This window comes from Carassius carassius, chromosome 34 (genome assembly GCF_963082965.1).
Source record: "Carassius carassius chromosome 34, fCarCar2.1, whole genome shotgun sequence".
NCBI classification, from domain to species: Eukaryota; Metazoa; Chordata; class Actinopteri; order Cypriniformes; family Cyprinidae; genus Carassius; species Carassius carassius.
Genome location: NC_081788.1, coordinates 19,945,860 through 19,962,607, shown reverse-complemented (window position 1 = coordinate 19,962,607; position 16,748 = coordinate 19,945,860). Strand labels below are relative to the sequence as shown.

General features: G+C 35.5%; 1 protein-coding gene across 2 annotated transcripts; it reads left to right on the top strand.

Annotated features, from left to right (window-relative positions):
* Nucleotides 1–1,023: 1,023 nt before the first annotated feature.
* Nucleotides 1,024–16,531, top strand: LOC132114676 (uncharacterized). 2 transcript variants are annotated; one of them, XM_059522932.1, is made up of 14 exons: nt 1,024–1,075; nt 1,199–1,320; nt 1,470–1,561; nt 1,637–1,761; nt 1,897–1,985; nt 2,090–2,205; nt 13,013–13,050; nt 13,697–13,786; nt 13,950–14,027; nt 14,165–14,289; nt 14,526–14,584; nt 14,807–14,944; nt 15,125–15,153; nt 15,397–16,531. In XM_059522932.1, the coding sequence occupies exons 2-14, from the start codon at nt 1,199–1,201 to the stop codon at nt 15,499–15,501; spliced, it is 1,206 nt and encodes a 401-aa protein (XP_059378915.1). In that variant the 5' UTR covers nt 1,024–1,075; the 3' UTR covers nt 15,502–16,531. The 2 variants fall into 2 exon arrangements, with proteins under 2 accessions (XP_059378915.1, XP_059378914.1); XM_059522931.1 differs by having other exon boundaries at nt 15,125–16,531.
* Nucleotides 16,532–16,748: the final 217 nt, after the last annotated feature.

The window sequence follows — 16,748 nt, the reverse complement described above, 5'->3', positions numbered from 1 at the left end:
TCAAATGCACATTATTATTCATTAGCTTGAGTTAAACAAGAATTTTACTTGGTTGGAACTGCAGCTATGATAATTATGTCTCTATTTGTTTCTCTGTTTTGCCACTTCAGTCTAGATCCAGAACACCTGAGAAGAGATGATGTCACCCCCTCAGAGGACCTCAGATGCCAACACTGAAAAAACAAACAGAACTACCAAATTTTGCTACAGGTTTGATTGCATCATAAGAATTGCTGTTAATAGTGTTTGTTGTCTGTCTGATTAATACTTTAATTGATTTTTTATGACATTCTAACAGTCACCACTTATAAGCTACTACTAAATATTATAGAAACTTTAATTTTCTGTAAAGTTGCTTTGCAATGATATGTATCGTAAAAGGCGCTATACAAATAAAACTGAATTGAATTTAATTTTGGGCAAATCATCATAGATTTTCTTCAAGATGCAGGGCTGTCTTCTAGATGGCAAATAATGTTACATATTCTATTTTGGATTCTGGTTCTGGTGTGCTGATTTTTGGATTGTAAAAAATCATAGTTTACACAAACTTGATGAACTGAACCTAAAAATCTTCAGCTTTCTATTATCAGAGAATGTTGGACTGTATTATTCATTAAATAGGACTGCGACATGAACTTAGAATTTAGGACAGATTTTTGCAGAACTAACTTTTTCTCACATTCAGCCTGTGGTAGAGAGTTACAACATACTCACTTGTATTTAACCCGAAAAACTTTAGTTAGAGAAGGAAGTTGGCTCTGTATCCTTGTTGTTGATCTGTGGCTTCATGACTACTTTATACTTATAAAAGAACTGTGATCATCAGTCATCCAGTAAGGTATATACTTCCTTGTGCACGTCATGTTTTAACAGGGGCAGGACAATTATTAACCCAGAATACAAAGCTGCTATTTGCTATTATACCTACTATTATTTAATCGTAATAACTGGATTGGCCAAAAGAGGGCCTTCAGATAATTTAACGTTGAGCCAAAGGGCAATGTAGAGAGTCGGCTGACAACAAGACATAAGGTTTTTATTCCCTTCTTTGATCAGCAAAGCACACAACAACGTAGGCTACTGTCATATCTTAATGACAGTTTAACCATTAAACTTCATAAGAATCTAACAACATTATCAAAAGTTTGTATTTTAAATTTCTGTGATTGTTTTCGTTGTTTTTTGGCCAATTTAGATGTACAATTCGTGCGGTGTCCTTTTCCTTTCATTTGGATTTACCATACTGGAGTCCATCACCTGTTACAGCGATGGATCTCAATTGGGGAGTCAATGTCAAGGAATGAATATCCAACATAAGTATGTAGGAATGGTGCATAAATACTGTCACGGAATTTCCCGTATTTTTTATTTCGCACTTCACTACGTTGTGTTTTATGATTAACGCAAATGTAAGTTAAGTTACTGGATAAGTCATCGCAGAATTCCAAATATTATTCTTTTTCCAGTGGTCAACCAGCACAAAACAGAGAAGCCCCTTTCAAGATAGAACCAGAATATATTGAAGTGACCAATTCTTCACGGGGAAGGAACACTACTGGTATATTTTCTCACTTGATTTAATCTATAATGGCTTTTCAGATGTGTCAATTCTAAATCTCTCATTTGACCACAGTCTCGCTTTCGGCTAATCCGACTCAATTCAGAGGTTTCATGTTGGACGCTCGTGCGTGTGATAATTGTAAATCTGCTGGCAAGTTTAATTTGATTAACCCGAAGGACAGCGAACTCATCTGTGATGTGAGTACCACCCTGCACCCATTACACATATTAGTTATCCATTCTTTATCATTTATTTTGTAAATTAAATAGAATCTTATAGCAATTAATTCCTTAAACTGACTTGCACTGTTTATGATATGGATATATTATCAGGGCCGTGTTGTGGCTCAAAATAATAACCAAAGAAAAACGACAGTTCAAGTGTTGTGGACCCCCGAAGAGACTGGATTGTTTTTCTTCAGGTAGTTTTACTGTGCAGCCTTATAAGACGAACAATAACCTCTTTAACATCTTTACAATTATATTGCATTTAGTTTGTAATTCTGATCTTCAATTTTCTATTCAGAGCTGCATTCGTTGAAGTTTTTGGTAGATTTTGGCTAAGGAAGGCGATCATACTCACGACGACTGCACCATCATTCACTGAATCCACCAGTCACAGTACACAAACAAGTCCAACAGGTAAGAATATATATGTTCCACAGTTTATGCCATGCCACTGTGGCCAAAAAGTTAATGTGTAGTAAATTCTATGTTGAATTAAATAATGATTCGAATAAATGATCTTTTGAGGGTAATTTCATAGGCAAATTTGATGTGCAATTAATTTGTGATTATTTGATTAATTAATTACCACATTGTGTAATTAAATAGATTTGAATTTTTTTAAAATAAACATCCTCTTACTTTCAAGTGTTTTTATGTCCAGCATTTTTTTTAACCTGTAAATATTAAGATAAAAATACAAATAAAAATGTAAACAACTGAGACATAAAATGAACAAATTTCATAGTCATTTGACAGACAGAAATTTAATAATGTTTCCCTGAACAAAGGTGGTCAATATCAAAAGTCACAGTGAGTATCTTGTGTGGCCACCAGCGGCTTTAAGTACTACACTGTATCGCGTCCTAAAGGACTGCACTAGATTTACAAGTTCTTGCTGTGAGATGTTACTTCACCTTTCCACCAAGGCACTTGCAAGTTCTTGAACACTTCTGGAGGAACACATGCTTACATGTGGTTTGCCACTGCAAGGACAATCAGCTGTCCTTCTTGTCTATCTGTAGCACTGTCTTAGGGGTCTTGTATTACAGGCAGTGCAGTTTATTGCTCTGGCCACATCTGCAGTGCTAATGTAATACATCCAATTCTACTCCCCTCAGTTACTCCGAGCAGGATTTGAGCCAGTATTTCCAGCATGGAAGGCAGGCACACTAACAAGGACACCAAAGAAGTTCGGTCACTAGTGTGCCTCCCTTTTCATGGACTCATTGTTCCATTTCTGTTCGAAAATGTGAAACTTGCTCATAATGTGTCTCAGTTGTTTAACTCTTTATGTTAAAACAACAATTGCTGGAAATAAAAATAAAAAGCTTTTTTTTTTTTTGAGTCTGCGCACACACATGTGTATGTATTATATATATATATATATATATATATATATATATATATATATATATATATAAACACACATATGCACAGTGCTGCTTCAACATTTATGAATCCTTTTAAGAATTTTAGAATTTTCTATATTTCTGCATAAATTTGGCTTTCTTTTTTACACAATACTGAAAGTAGACAAAGAGAACCCAATAAAACAAATGAGACACAAATATTTTCACCGTCATTTATTTTTTCTGGAAAATGATCCAATATTACATATCTGTGAGTGGCAAACGTATGTGAATCTGTAGGATTAGCTGTTAATTTGAAGGTGAAAATGAGTCCACCTGTTCAGAGGTGTTTTCAATTAGTTGGATGACTATCAGGTGTCATTGCCTGCCCGGTTTTATTTAGAGAAAAGGAATCTGTCAAAGTTTGATCATGTTTGTGGAAGTGTATTATGGTACAAACAAAGGAGATCTCTGGGGACCTCAGAAAAAAAGAGTTGCTTTTACAAAGCCAGCTCTGAAGACTTTGGACTCCACAAATTCACGGTCTGACAGACTGTGTACAAATCCAAGGAAATCCAAGACCTCTGTTACCCTCCCCAGGAGTGGTCGACCAGCAAAGGTCAATCCAAAGTCATGTAATAGTCTGTGAGGTTGCAAAGGACCCCAGGGTAACTGCAAGAAGAAAGCCACTCCCTTCCAAAAAGTACAGTTCACTGCTGCCCAGATTCTGCAGTTTGCTAAAGATCACGTGGACATGGCAGAGGGCTACTGGAGAAATGTTTTGAGGAGAGATGTGGCAAATATAGAACTTTTTGGTTTAAATTAGAAGCGTTATTTTTGGAGAAAGGAAGACACTACATTCCAAGATAAGAACTGTTGTGCAGGACTGATCAGCAGTACAAAAAACATTACCTGCAGTTATTACTGCAAAAGGGGTCACACCAGATACTAGGGGTGTAACGATTCACTCGTTTTCTCGATGCATCGATTACAAACCCTGACGATGCATATGCATCGATCTTGAAACATGATTTTTGAATCATGAATCGCCGATCTCGGACAATAATCGATTCAAAATGCTAAGAATCGAATGAATCGTGATTTCTATAGCGATTCTAATACTTTCAAAATATATACACATTAAGTTACTACTAGCACAAATTAATGGAGACATTGAACAGTGTTCGTGAATCGTGCCTCTAATCTGTCCTTCACGCGCTCCACTGTTTACCGCCTGAGACTGTCACAGGATTGCGCTCGCGCTCCGTTCGTCTCTGAAGCAGCTGACGTGCGATCTATAGGATTTGTGGTCAGTAATACTAAAGTGAAGTAGCTTTACTTTTCTGTAGTTTGTCCATGGCTCTCAGCATCTTACCGACAGCGTTACCTGAGCAGTCGAAAACTGTATTGATTCCATAGGCGGAGCAGAAATGTAAGTGTCTAAATCATATGCACAGTTTCATTGAATGATAAATATGTTTAAACAATGCGGATGAGCCGACGTAAGAAAGGAAATTGTTAAAATAATCACAGCATTAATGACGACCTTGAAATAAGAGCACAAGGTTTATCTGAAAATCAGATGCATGAAAGTAGCGTTTGTAGCTTTAGCAAACAGACATCTGGTGCATTTTCTTTCAGGATCATCATTCGCTGATGGAGAGGAAAAGTTAAATAGCTAGCCTACTATAGCATTTTATTTTGTGAAAATGAGATAAAAAAGTTTTCACACACAAAAAGAGAAGTGATCTCACTCTCATAGACGTGCCAGCCTTTATCTGCAGCTAAACTGAATAAAAGCAGAATGAACTGATGAAACTTAAAAAAAAAAAACACAATAAATAAAATTTATGAATGATGCAGTTCTAAGTGACATATAATTACAGAACATAAACTATAAAGTATATATTCTACCTTATTCTGTGCAGAAAATTAAAATGATTGCTAATTAAATGCAACCTAGTATAGAAAACAATCATAAAATTGCCATTAGAAAAAAAAAATATTGATTACAAATGATTGATTATTGTCCAGTAGTGTATTTGATTTCTTACAGCTAATTAAAAGTAATAAAAAATAAGAAAATTCCTTGTAAAAATAAATAAAAATAAAAATTAGAATAATTATGAAAATACATAGGCTACATACATAAAATTATTGTATATGATATTTCTGTCACTTCTGAAATGATGGCTATGCCCCTGGTGTGACAAAATGTTAGCCTATACATAATACTCTTTAAGCTCTTTTTTAAAATCTTGCATTACATAAATTTTTACGTATGCCATTTTGCATTATTAAACTAGCATTTAACAATGGACAAAAGTTTTTTTTTTTTATGGTTCTCTAACCATAAAGGCTGCTCTAATTTGCCCCCTGACTAAGCATTTAAAGATTTTAGGGGAAACATTTAAATAATCCTGTGAATGCACTTAAAAATGCAGAATCAAATCGTTATAATCGAATCGAATCTAATTTAATTGTGAATCGAATTGAATCGTTCTAAATTTGCAAAAATCGTTCTTGAATTGAATCGAAAACCTATGAATCTTGAATCGAATTGCATCGCTGCCTTCCCAAAGATTCACAGCCCTACCAGATACTGAAAGCAAAGATTCATATACCTTTGCTACACAGATATGACACCTGATCATTTTTCTCAATAAATAAAAGACAAATAAACATTTTTTGACTCATTTGTTTGATTGGGTTCTCTTTGTCTACTTTTGGGTCTTTTTGTGATGTCTGTTTGATGTTTTTCTTATTCAACACAATAATGGGTTTAAATTATCTTTTGATGGCAATACAGTGGGTATAGAAAAGAATCACCCCCTTTAAAATAATCACATTTTGTTGCTTTGCAGTCTGAATTGAAGACACACAATGTTTTGTTTTGTCCAGCTGTCACATCCAAGTGAAAGATATAACACTAACATACGGTATAAGAAAAAATAGATAAAAAGGAAACAACTGAATCACTGAGTTAGAAAAAGGATCACCCCCTTGTGTCAGTATTTTGTTGAAACACTTTTTGCTTAAATTACAGCCTTTAGTCTGTGGGGATATGGCTCTGTCTCTACCAACTTTGCACATCTAGACTTTACAATACTTGCCCACAGTTAAATTTTATGGTTCAATTCAATTCAATTCAAGTTTATTTGTATAGCGCTTTTTACAATACAAATCGTTACAAAGCAACTTTACAGAAAATTATGTTTCTACAATATTTAGTAGTAGCTAGTAGTTTGTGCACGTTTGACAGGATTTTAGAAAAATTAAAAAATAATAATAATAATACAAGACGTAGTCAGCTAGACGATGAACTATCAATATTATTAATTAATAGTTATCATATGATGCAGTCACACTTGTAGCAATAATTATTTAGTTCTGTTGTTGATTCAAGGTTAGGATCATCTGGGGTCCTCTGAGGGTCAGCATCATCTCTTCTCAGGTGTTCTGGATCCAGACTGGAGCTTGTGTAAATCCTAGTTACATCCCGTGGCAAAACATAGAAACAAAATAGAGACATCATTAGCGTAGCTGATGTTCCAACAAAGTAAAATTAGTTTAACACAAGCTAAAGAATAAAAATGCACATTTGATCAGATGCAATTCACAATTTAAAAGATACATTTTTCATATGCTTGGCGAAAGAGATGTGTTTTTAATCTAGATTTAAACAGAGAGAGTGTGTCTGAACCCCGAACATTATCAGGAAGGCTATTCCAGAGTTTGGGAGCCAAATGTGAGAAAGCTCTACCTCCTTTAGTGGACTTTGCTATCCTAGGAACTACCAAAAGTCCAGCGTTTTGTGACCTTAGGGTGCGTGATGGGTTGTAACGTGGTAGAAGGCTAGTTAGGTACGCAGGAGCTAGACCATTTAGGGCCTTATAGGTAAGTAATGATAATTTGTAACTGATTCGGAACTTAATAGGTAGCCAGTGCAGAGACTGTAAAATTGGGGTAATATGATCATATTTTCTTGACCTTGTAAGGACTCTAGCTGCTGCATTTTGGACTACCTGTAGCTTGTTTATTGACGAAGCAGGACAACCACCTAGAAGTGCATTACAATAGTCCAGTCTAGAGGTCATGAATGCATGAACTAGCTTTTCTGCATCAGAAACAGATAACATGTTTCGTAGCTTGGCAATGTTTCTAAGATGGAAGAATGCAGTTTTTGTAACATTGGAAATATGATTTTCAAAAGACAAATTGCTGTCTAATTTTATGGTGAGTGTTTGTGGACTGCAGTCAAGTCATTCCACTGATTTTCAATAGGGTTTAACTCTGGGCTCTGACTAGGTCATGCAAGGACATTCACCTTTTTCTCCTTCAACAACTGTGTGCTTTTGCTGTGTTTTGGGTCAATGTAATGTTGGAAGATAAATGCTCCGCCCTTTGACAGTTTTCTGTCAGAGGCCAGCAGATTTTCCTCAATAATTCGATGGTATTTTGCCCCATCCATTTTTCCTTCTATCCATTCAAGTGCTCCAGTCCCTGCTGCAGAGAAACACCCACATAACAGGACATTACCACCTCCGTGCTTTACTGTAGGAGTGCTGTTATTTGGATGGTGAGTTGTATAGGATTTCTCACATATCATTTGGTGTTGAGGCCAAATAAATATTAGTCTCATCTGACTACAACACCTTTTTTTTGATCTGGCCTCAAAATCTTCAAGGTGCATTTTGGCAAAGCTCACTCGTGACTGCATGGCATTCCTTGAGGAGTGGCTTTTTTCTTGCAGTCCTCCCATAAAGGCCACATTTGTGGAGAATTTGTGATATTGTTGTAACATGCACACAATGACCACTCTTTGTCATCAATTCCTGCAACTGCTCAGTTTCTGTAGGCTTCTTGGTCGCCTCTGTGACCAGTTTCCTTCAGGCTATTTCATCAAGTTTGTAGTCATGTCCAGATCCAGGGATCTACAACTCATTGAGTCACCAGTCATTTTTAGGAGGGGGATGATGCTTTTTTCTCAGTGATTTAGATTTTTTTTTTTTCTGATATGATGGTGTTATATCTTTCACTTGGATGTTATAAGTTGCACTGAGTAAATACACCTGGTTAAAACAAAAAAATGGGTCTGCTTTATTTCAGGCTGCAAGGCAACAAAATGATTATTTTAAAGAGGGGTGATTCTTCTAAAGGGTTCACAAACTTTTAGGCATCAATTCAATTCAATTCAAGTTTATTTGTATAGCGCTTTCTACAATACAAATCGTTACAAAGCAACTTTACAGAAAATTATGTTTCTACAATATTTAGTAGTAGCTAGTAGTTTGTGCACGTTTGACAGGATTTTAGAAAAATAAAAATAATAATAATAATACAAGACGTAGTCAGCTAGATGATGAACTATCAATATTATTAATTAATAGTATATGATGCAGTCACACATGTAGCAATAATTGTTAGTTCTGTTTGTTGATTCAAGGTTAGGATCTGGATCCAGACTGGAGCTTGTGTAAATCCTAGTTATGCAAAACATAGAAACAAAATAGAGACATCATTAGCATAGCTGCTGATCCAACAAAGTAAAATTAGTTTAACCCAAGCTAAAGAATAAAAATGCAGATGCAACTACACTCACAATTTAAGAGATACATTATTCGAATGCTTGGCGAAAGAGATGCGTTTTTAATCTAGATTTAAACAAAGAGAGTGTGTCTGAACCCCGAACATTATCAGGAAGGCTATTCCAGAGTTTGGGAGCCAAATGTGAAAAAGCTCTACCTCCTTTAGTGGACTTTGCTATCCTAGGAACTACCAAAAGTCCAGCGTTTTGTGACCTTAGGGTGCGTGATGGGTTGTAGCGTGGTAGAAGGCTAGTTAGGTACGCAGGAGCTAAACCATTTAGGGCCTTATAGGTAAGTAATGATAATTTGTAACTGATACGGAACTTAATAGGTAGCCAGTGCAGAGACTGTAAAATTGGGGTAATATAATCATATTTTCTTGACCTGGTAAGGACTCTAGCTGCTGCATTTTGGACTACCTGTAGCTTGTTTATTGACGAAGCAGGACAACCACTTAGAAGTGCATTACAATAGTCCAGTCTAGAGGTCATGAATGCATGAACTAGCTTTTCTGCATCAGAAACAGATAACATGTTTCGTAGCTTGGCAATGTTTCTAAGATGGAAGAATGCAGTTTTTGTAACATTGGAAATATGGTTTTCAAAAGACAAATTGCTGTCCAATATAACACCCAGATTTCTGACTGTAGAGGAAGTAACAGTACATCCGTCTAGTTGCATATTGTAATCTACAAGATTCTGTGTGGTGTTTTTTGGTCCAATAATTAATATCTCTGTGTTATCCGAATTTAATTGGAGAAAATTATTTGTCATCCAATCTTTTACATTTTTAACACACTCTGTTAGCTTAGATAATTGGGAAGTTTCATCTGGTCTCGTTGAGATATATAGCTGAGTATCATCAGCATAACAGTGGAAGCTAATTCCGTATTTTCTAATAATATTACCAAGGGGCAACATGTATATTGAAAATAGAAGGGGACCTAGGACGGATCCTTGTGGCACTCCATATTTTACTGATGATAAATGAGATGACACCCCATTTAAGTAAACAAAATGGTAGCGATCGGACAGGTAGGATCTAAACCATCTTAGAGCCTGCCCTTGAATACCTGTATAGTTTTGTAATCTATCTATGAGTATGTCATGATCTATGGTGTCGAACGCAGCACTAAGATCAAGTAAGACTAGAAATGAGATGCAGCCTTGATCTGACGCAAGAAGCAGGTCATTTGTAATTTTAACAAGTGCAGTTTCTGTGCTATGGTGGGGCCTAAAACCTGACTGAAATTCTTCATACAGATCATTTTTATGCAGGAAGGTGCTCAATTGAGCAGACACAACTTTTTCTAAAATTTTAGACATAAATGGAAGATTTGAAATAGGCCTATAATTTGCCAGTACACTAGGATCTAGTTTTGGTTTCTTAATAAGAGGCTTGATAACCACCAGCTTGAATGGTTTTCAAGCTGGCGGTTATCAAGCCTCTTATTAAGAAACCAAAACTAGATCCTAGTGTACTGCATCAATGTATATATATGTGTTTGTATATATATGTATATATATACCCCTGCTGAGGAAATACAGCGGCTCTTTGATGCTTTAATATTCCTTACAGGTATGTTACAGACACAGACTGCATCACCGACCTCTGAAGCCACAAGTACACAAAAAACAACAACTGCAAGCCCAACAATATTTACAACAGCATCAACTATAGAATCATATGCTACAGGTAAAAAAAACAACATAATAAAAACCCAGTTAAAAAACAAAAAGCATCAAATTCACAACTGCAGGGGTGGTATTAACTTGCAACGTTTTATATATATATATATATATATATATATATATATACCGTATTTTTCGGACTATAAGTCGCACTTGAGTATAAGTCGCATCAGTCCAAAAATACGTCATTATGAGGAAAAAAACATATATAAGTCGCACTGGACTCTAAGTCGCATTTATTTAGACCCAAGAACCAATAGAAAACATTACCGTCTCCAGCCGCGAGAGGGCGCTCTATGTTTTTAGTGTAGACTACAGGAGCACTGAGCAGCATAGAGCACCCTCTCGGGACTGGAGATGGTAATGTTTTCTATTGGTTCATTTCTCTGGTTCATGTCAAATTAATTTTGATAAATAAGTCGCACCTCACTATAAGTCTCAGGACCAGCCAAACTATGAAAAAAGTGCGACTTATAGTCCGGAAAATACGGTATATATATATATATATATATATATATATATATATATACATACATACATACACTCAACTAAAGGATTATAAGGAACACCTGTTCAGTTTCTCATTAATGCAATTATCTAATCAACCATTCACATGGCAGTTGCTTCAATGCATTTAGGGGTGTGGTCTTGGTCAAGACAATCTCCTGAACTCCAAACTGAATGTCAGAATGGAAAAGAAAGGTGATTTAAGCAATTTTGAGCGTGGCATGGTTGTTGGTGCCAGACGGGCCGGTCTGAGTATTTCACAGTCTGCTCAGTTACTGGGATTTTCACGCACAACCATTTCTAGGGTTTACAAAGAATGGTGTGAAAAGGGAAAAACATCCAGTATGCGGCAGTCCTGTGGGCAAAAATGCCTTGTTGATGCTAGAGGTCAGAGGAGAATGGGCCAACTGATTCAAGCTCATAGAAGAGCAACTTTGACTGAAATAACCACTCGTTACAACCGAGGTATGCAGCAAAGCATTTGTGAAGCCACAACACGCACAACCTTGAGGCGGATGTGCTACAACAGCAGAAGACCCCACCAGGTACCAACCATCTCCACTACAAAAAAAAGAAGCTACAATTCGCACGAGCTCACCAAAATTGGACAGTTGAAGACTGGAAAAATGTTGCCTGGTCTGATGAGTCTCGATTTCTGTTGAGACATTCAGATGGTAGAGTCAGAATTTGGCGTAAACAGAATGAGAACATGGATCCATCATGATGTTTTCTTGGCACAATTGGGTTATCATTTAAATGCCATGGCCTACCTGAGCATTGTTTCTGACCATGTCCATCCCTTTATGACCACCATGTACCCATCCTCTGATGGCTACTTCCAGCAGGATAATGCACCATGTCACAAAGCTCGAATTATTTCAAATTGGTTTCTTGAACATGACAATGAGTTCACTGTACTAAAATGGCCCCTACAGTCACCAGATCTCAACCCAGTAATAGAGCATCTTTGGGATGTGGTGGAACGGGAGCTTCGTGCCCTGGATGTGCATCCCACAAATCTCCATCAACTGCAAGATGCTATCCTATCAATATGGGCCAACATTTCTAAAGAATGCTTTCAGCACCTTGTTGAATCAATGCCACGTAGAATTAAGGCAGTTCTGAAGGTGAAATGGGGTCAAACACAGTATTAGTATGGTGTTCCTGATAATCCTTTAGGTGAGTGTGTGTATATATATATATATATATATATATATATATATATATATATATATATATATATATATAGTAAAATATATATCGTATTTTTCGGACTATAAATCGCACCTGAGTATAAGTCGCATCAGTCCAAAAATACGTCATGACGAGGGAAAAAACACATAAGTCGCACCGGACTATAAGTCGCATTTATTTAGACCCAAGAACCAAGAGAAAACATTACCATCTCCAGCCGCAAGAGGGCGCTCTATGCTGCTCAGTGTAGACTACAGGAGCACTGAGCAGCATCTCTGGCAGCAAAGAGCGCCCTCTCGCAGCTGGAGACGGTAATGTTTTCTGTTAGTTCATTTCTCGGTTCATGTCAAATTAATTTTCATAAATAGGTCGCACCTGACTATAAGTCGCAGGACCAGCCAAACTATGAAAAAAAGTGTGACTTATAGTCCGGAAAATACAGTATATATATCCGTCTACATTTCAGGCTGCAAAGCAACAAAATTTGATTATTTTAAAGGGGGGGATTCTTCTAAAGGGTTCACAAACTTTTATACATACACACACACGCCCCTGCTGAGGAAACACTGCAGCTCTTTGATGCTTTTAATATTCCTAACAGATATGTCACAGACACAGACTGCATCACGGACCTCTGAAGCCACAAGTACACAAAAAAACCCAACTGCAAGCCCAACAATATTTACAACAGCGTCAACTATAGACTCATATGCTACAGGTAAAAAAAAAACGAAATAAAAACCCAGTTAAAAAACAAACCGTACCAAATTCAAACATCAACTATAACAACTGTAGGGGTGGTAATAACTTGCAACATATATATATATATATATATATATATATATATATATTGTATTTTACATATAACAATTTTCTTTTCATTTTCTTGTAGTTGCACCAGCATCGCCGCCTCAGTGTGCACAATATACGGTATGTAGACTATATTCATGCTGCTACATTACTCGACTTTTAAAATCTAAACAGATTTTAAAACACTAGGCAACATACACCTGCTGACTCTGTAAAGTTTCATAGTTACAACAGGAAAACATTTTAAAGTAAATGACACTACCACACTTTTAAGTCGTTCAAAACGCAACAAACTCAAGAAGAAACATTGTTGCCTGATGACTCGCGCCAAATGAAAACAATATGTTTTAAAAAATTTTACAATGTATGTTATCCTCTGAATGGATGGATCATAGTCCTGAAGCTAAAAAAATTAAAAACTGTAAACTTCATACACTATGCAATTTTCTATGTAATCTGTCAATACAAATATGCAGATTGGTTCTGACTTTGACCAACTAACGTCAGCTTGTCCAGATTGTAAATCGAGTCAAAAAACTGATGTAATTAGATTTTGCATTCTAGCATGCCCCTCTCTCACTGATTTTGCATTTCTGCTACTTTTTGTTCTCCATGAATATCATTTTCAACCACTGAATCTACAAGCTCTGGTTATTAAAATATGCATCCATGATTATCTGTTTTTTTAACTTTGCATGTTTGTACATATTTTTATTTATTTGTTTGTATCTGTATGTGTATTTCTGTCTGTCTATACACACATTAGAGATTTGCTTTAGCACTGTTATTATTCAGTCGACTGTGTTTTCTTGGAGGCACCTTTCTCCTGATGATCATTAGACCAGTGTCGAAAATGGTAAGTGTGTCAAAAAAACTGCAGAATGCACTAAATATATTCAGTTTAAGTCATTAATATAATAAGACAGGGAGTTTTAAATCTTGATAACTGTTATGTATGATGTCATGATGCACCACTGAATTCAAAAATGTAACATACTTTATTATGTCTCTCTTCACAGGCCACCAAGATTGCGTCTGTCTTTGAACCAGCCTCCAAACTTATTGCTGTCATCTTCATGCTAATAAAACTAATTAAAGTAAGATTTTTTTTCTACTAGACTGAACTTCTACTAAACTGATTATTTGCTAAAGACATATAAAGAATGAAAAGAAGAATCAGACAACAATTGACATCTAATTAATTTTTCCATTGTTGTGTATGTTTGTGTGTCAGTATGAGTGTGTGTTTGAGTGTGATAGATTGCAGAATGTGTTTACTGCTTTGACAGTGGCTGCCATGGTTTCAAGCCTGTTGCACACTCTCACAGTTTTCCTTCACTGTGGACCAAGCCATGAATTGTGAGTGTAATCTACACATATCAGTGTCTCTGTCATCTGACAGAACTGCAGAAATTAACAAACAGGTTTTGTCTGCCATTGACCTTAGTCAGAATAACAGTCTTCTAAAGTCTCACTCATTCAACAAGAACAAGAAAGATTTGAATGAACTTAGTTTGAAAGAATCTAGACACTTACGTGTAAGAACTTTCGAATTATTGTTTTGAATTTAATGGTCTAAAACCGTTGACTTACAGAAGGAAGTGTTGGCTCTGTGCCATCATAACGATTGGCCTAATGAATACTATCATTACAAGTAAGGTTCAGTTTTTCACATTCTTTAATAGTGCAAACAAGTATTTTGTAAAGATTTTGTCCATAGTATATATATTGCTCTTTCCATTATTTTGGAGATTGGTGTAGGTGTAAATATTCTCATGCAAACTTATTCAAAGCTAATTCAGATTTACATAATAATGAATCGTTAGGTTATTATCCTCTTTTTTCCATTATTATTTTTTTGTTTTTTGTATTGTAGCAACTGCAATATTCTTTGAAATATGGCGCTTTGAAGAGCTCTGGGTGCCATCATTAATGGGAGTTTTTGTTATTTGGGAGTTCATGCTTTATCTGGGCTCAGTTTACTTTGAACAGATGGGAAAATACCAGTCAAGAAGTAAGTATCTTTGGTACCAACTGACTCAAGGCACTAGTGAGATTAACACACAAACCTAATAAATAGACTTTATGGATTTATGAAGAATGTTATCAGTCCCACCCAGGCACAGTTGTGTGTACTTTCTTATGCATGATTTTCACAGTAAAAAAAAAATTGTTTGCATTTGTATGTCTGCAGAAAATCAGAATCGTATTCTGGAAAAGAGGGTAAGTGACCTTTACATTTTCTTATCTTATCTTATATTTGTGTACATTCACGCAAGCTGCTTATTACACATGGTTTTGACTAAAAAAATAAACTTTACAGAGTATAGCAGCTCAACAAATATTTTATGGCAACATCTTCAACATCCACAACATCTTAGGAACTCACTAATATAACCATGCATACACACTGATATTGTTACCTTAAATATTACACATTAAACCTCTTTTCTTTTTTATTTTCAGATATCCCCATGGTTGTTTACGTTCATCATCTTTTCAGTGTTTAATGCAATGTATACAACTGCTCTTATGACAGGAGTGTCTTTGGTCAAAATGAAAAATTGTTGAAGGAAGTGATTATGTTTTCTTGGTACTTTTGTATGACTAAGCAAATATGGGTGCAACTTTTTACAGCCCTAGCACATCAGTAACCCTTCAAAAGGATATGAATAACAACTTTATTCAGATTAATTATATTGGAGTCAGATAAGTAGCTGAATTATGCACATCATCTTTCAACTGCTATTTATGATTTTAGGTTTAAATTTGTGTGGCCTGTTCACACTAAGGATGACGATAACTATAACAAGAACAAAGTTAAATTTTTTTGTTCTGATTGTATAATATAGAAGTCCGCATCACAGTTATAACGATAACGAAACAGATGGACAATATCGGAATCACTTTCACATCGATTTTCTCCAGATGATGAACGATAAAAAATATTGACAGCCAATCAAAACCCACTCAAATTTTAAGAGCTTGATTATTTTAAGTGGCAGATCACAAAACGTCAGTGCACATTTATAATAAACTGAACGTCATTGTGCGTTGTTGTGGACGCTAAAATGATCGTTGTCTTTATAGTTATTGTTAATAGTGAACTCGCCTTAAGATTCCACCTTTTTTACTTTGTTCTTACACATCATGTAATTTACTGAGCAATATTAATTTGTATATATGTATCTGTATGTATTTGTAGATGTTTTTTATTATTGTAAGTTAAGTGAAGCAGTACAGTGGTGTTAAAAATTCTTAATTGATAATCTTCATTTTGGTTTCTCTTCCAAATGAATTACACTTATACTTGAAAATGTTGTTAAGGAACGAAGTTCACCAAATATTTTATTTATAATAAAATAAATACATTCATACAAATATTCATTCATCACCACATAAATTGTTGCTAAGGCTGTGTCTGTTTCCGTGTTTTGACACCAAAACAGTTACGCAATTACAATGATGCAATACTGCTATAACATTTTTTTTTTAAATTTACTGAACAGTTTGAATAATATTTTATACTTCCTTATGTGTCTCGCATTCATCAACAATAAAAATGTATTGATTGGGGAAAACACTGTTTCCTGTTTACTTTTCTGCTGAATTGACAACAATTCAAATAAAAGTTCAGACCTTAACTGTTTTTGTAAAACAATGAAACTGTGCTTACATGAACTTTGAACTTATGGATATCTGGATATGAATCTTCCTTTGGTGTTTACAGTGCATTACAGTGTTGAGTCATGACACTTAGCCCTTACGTGTATGTGTGTGTGTGTGTGTGTGTCTGTGGTTTTCTATCTTGAATTGCT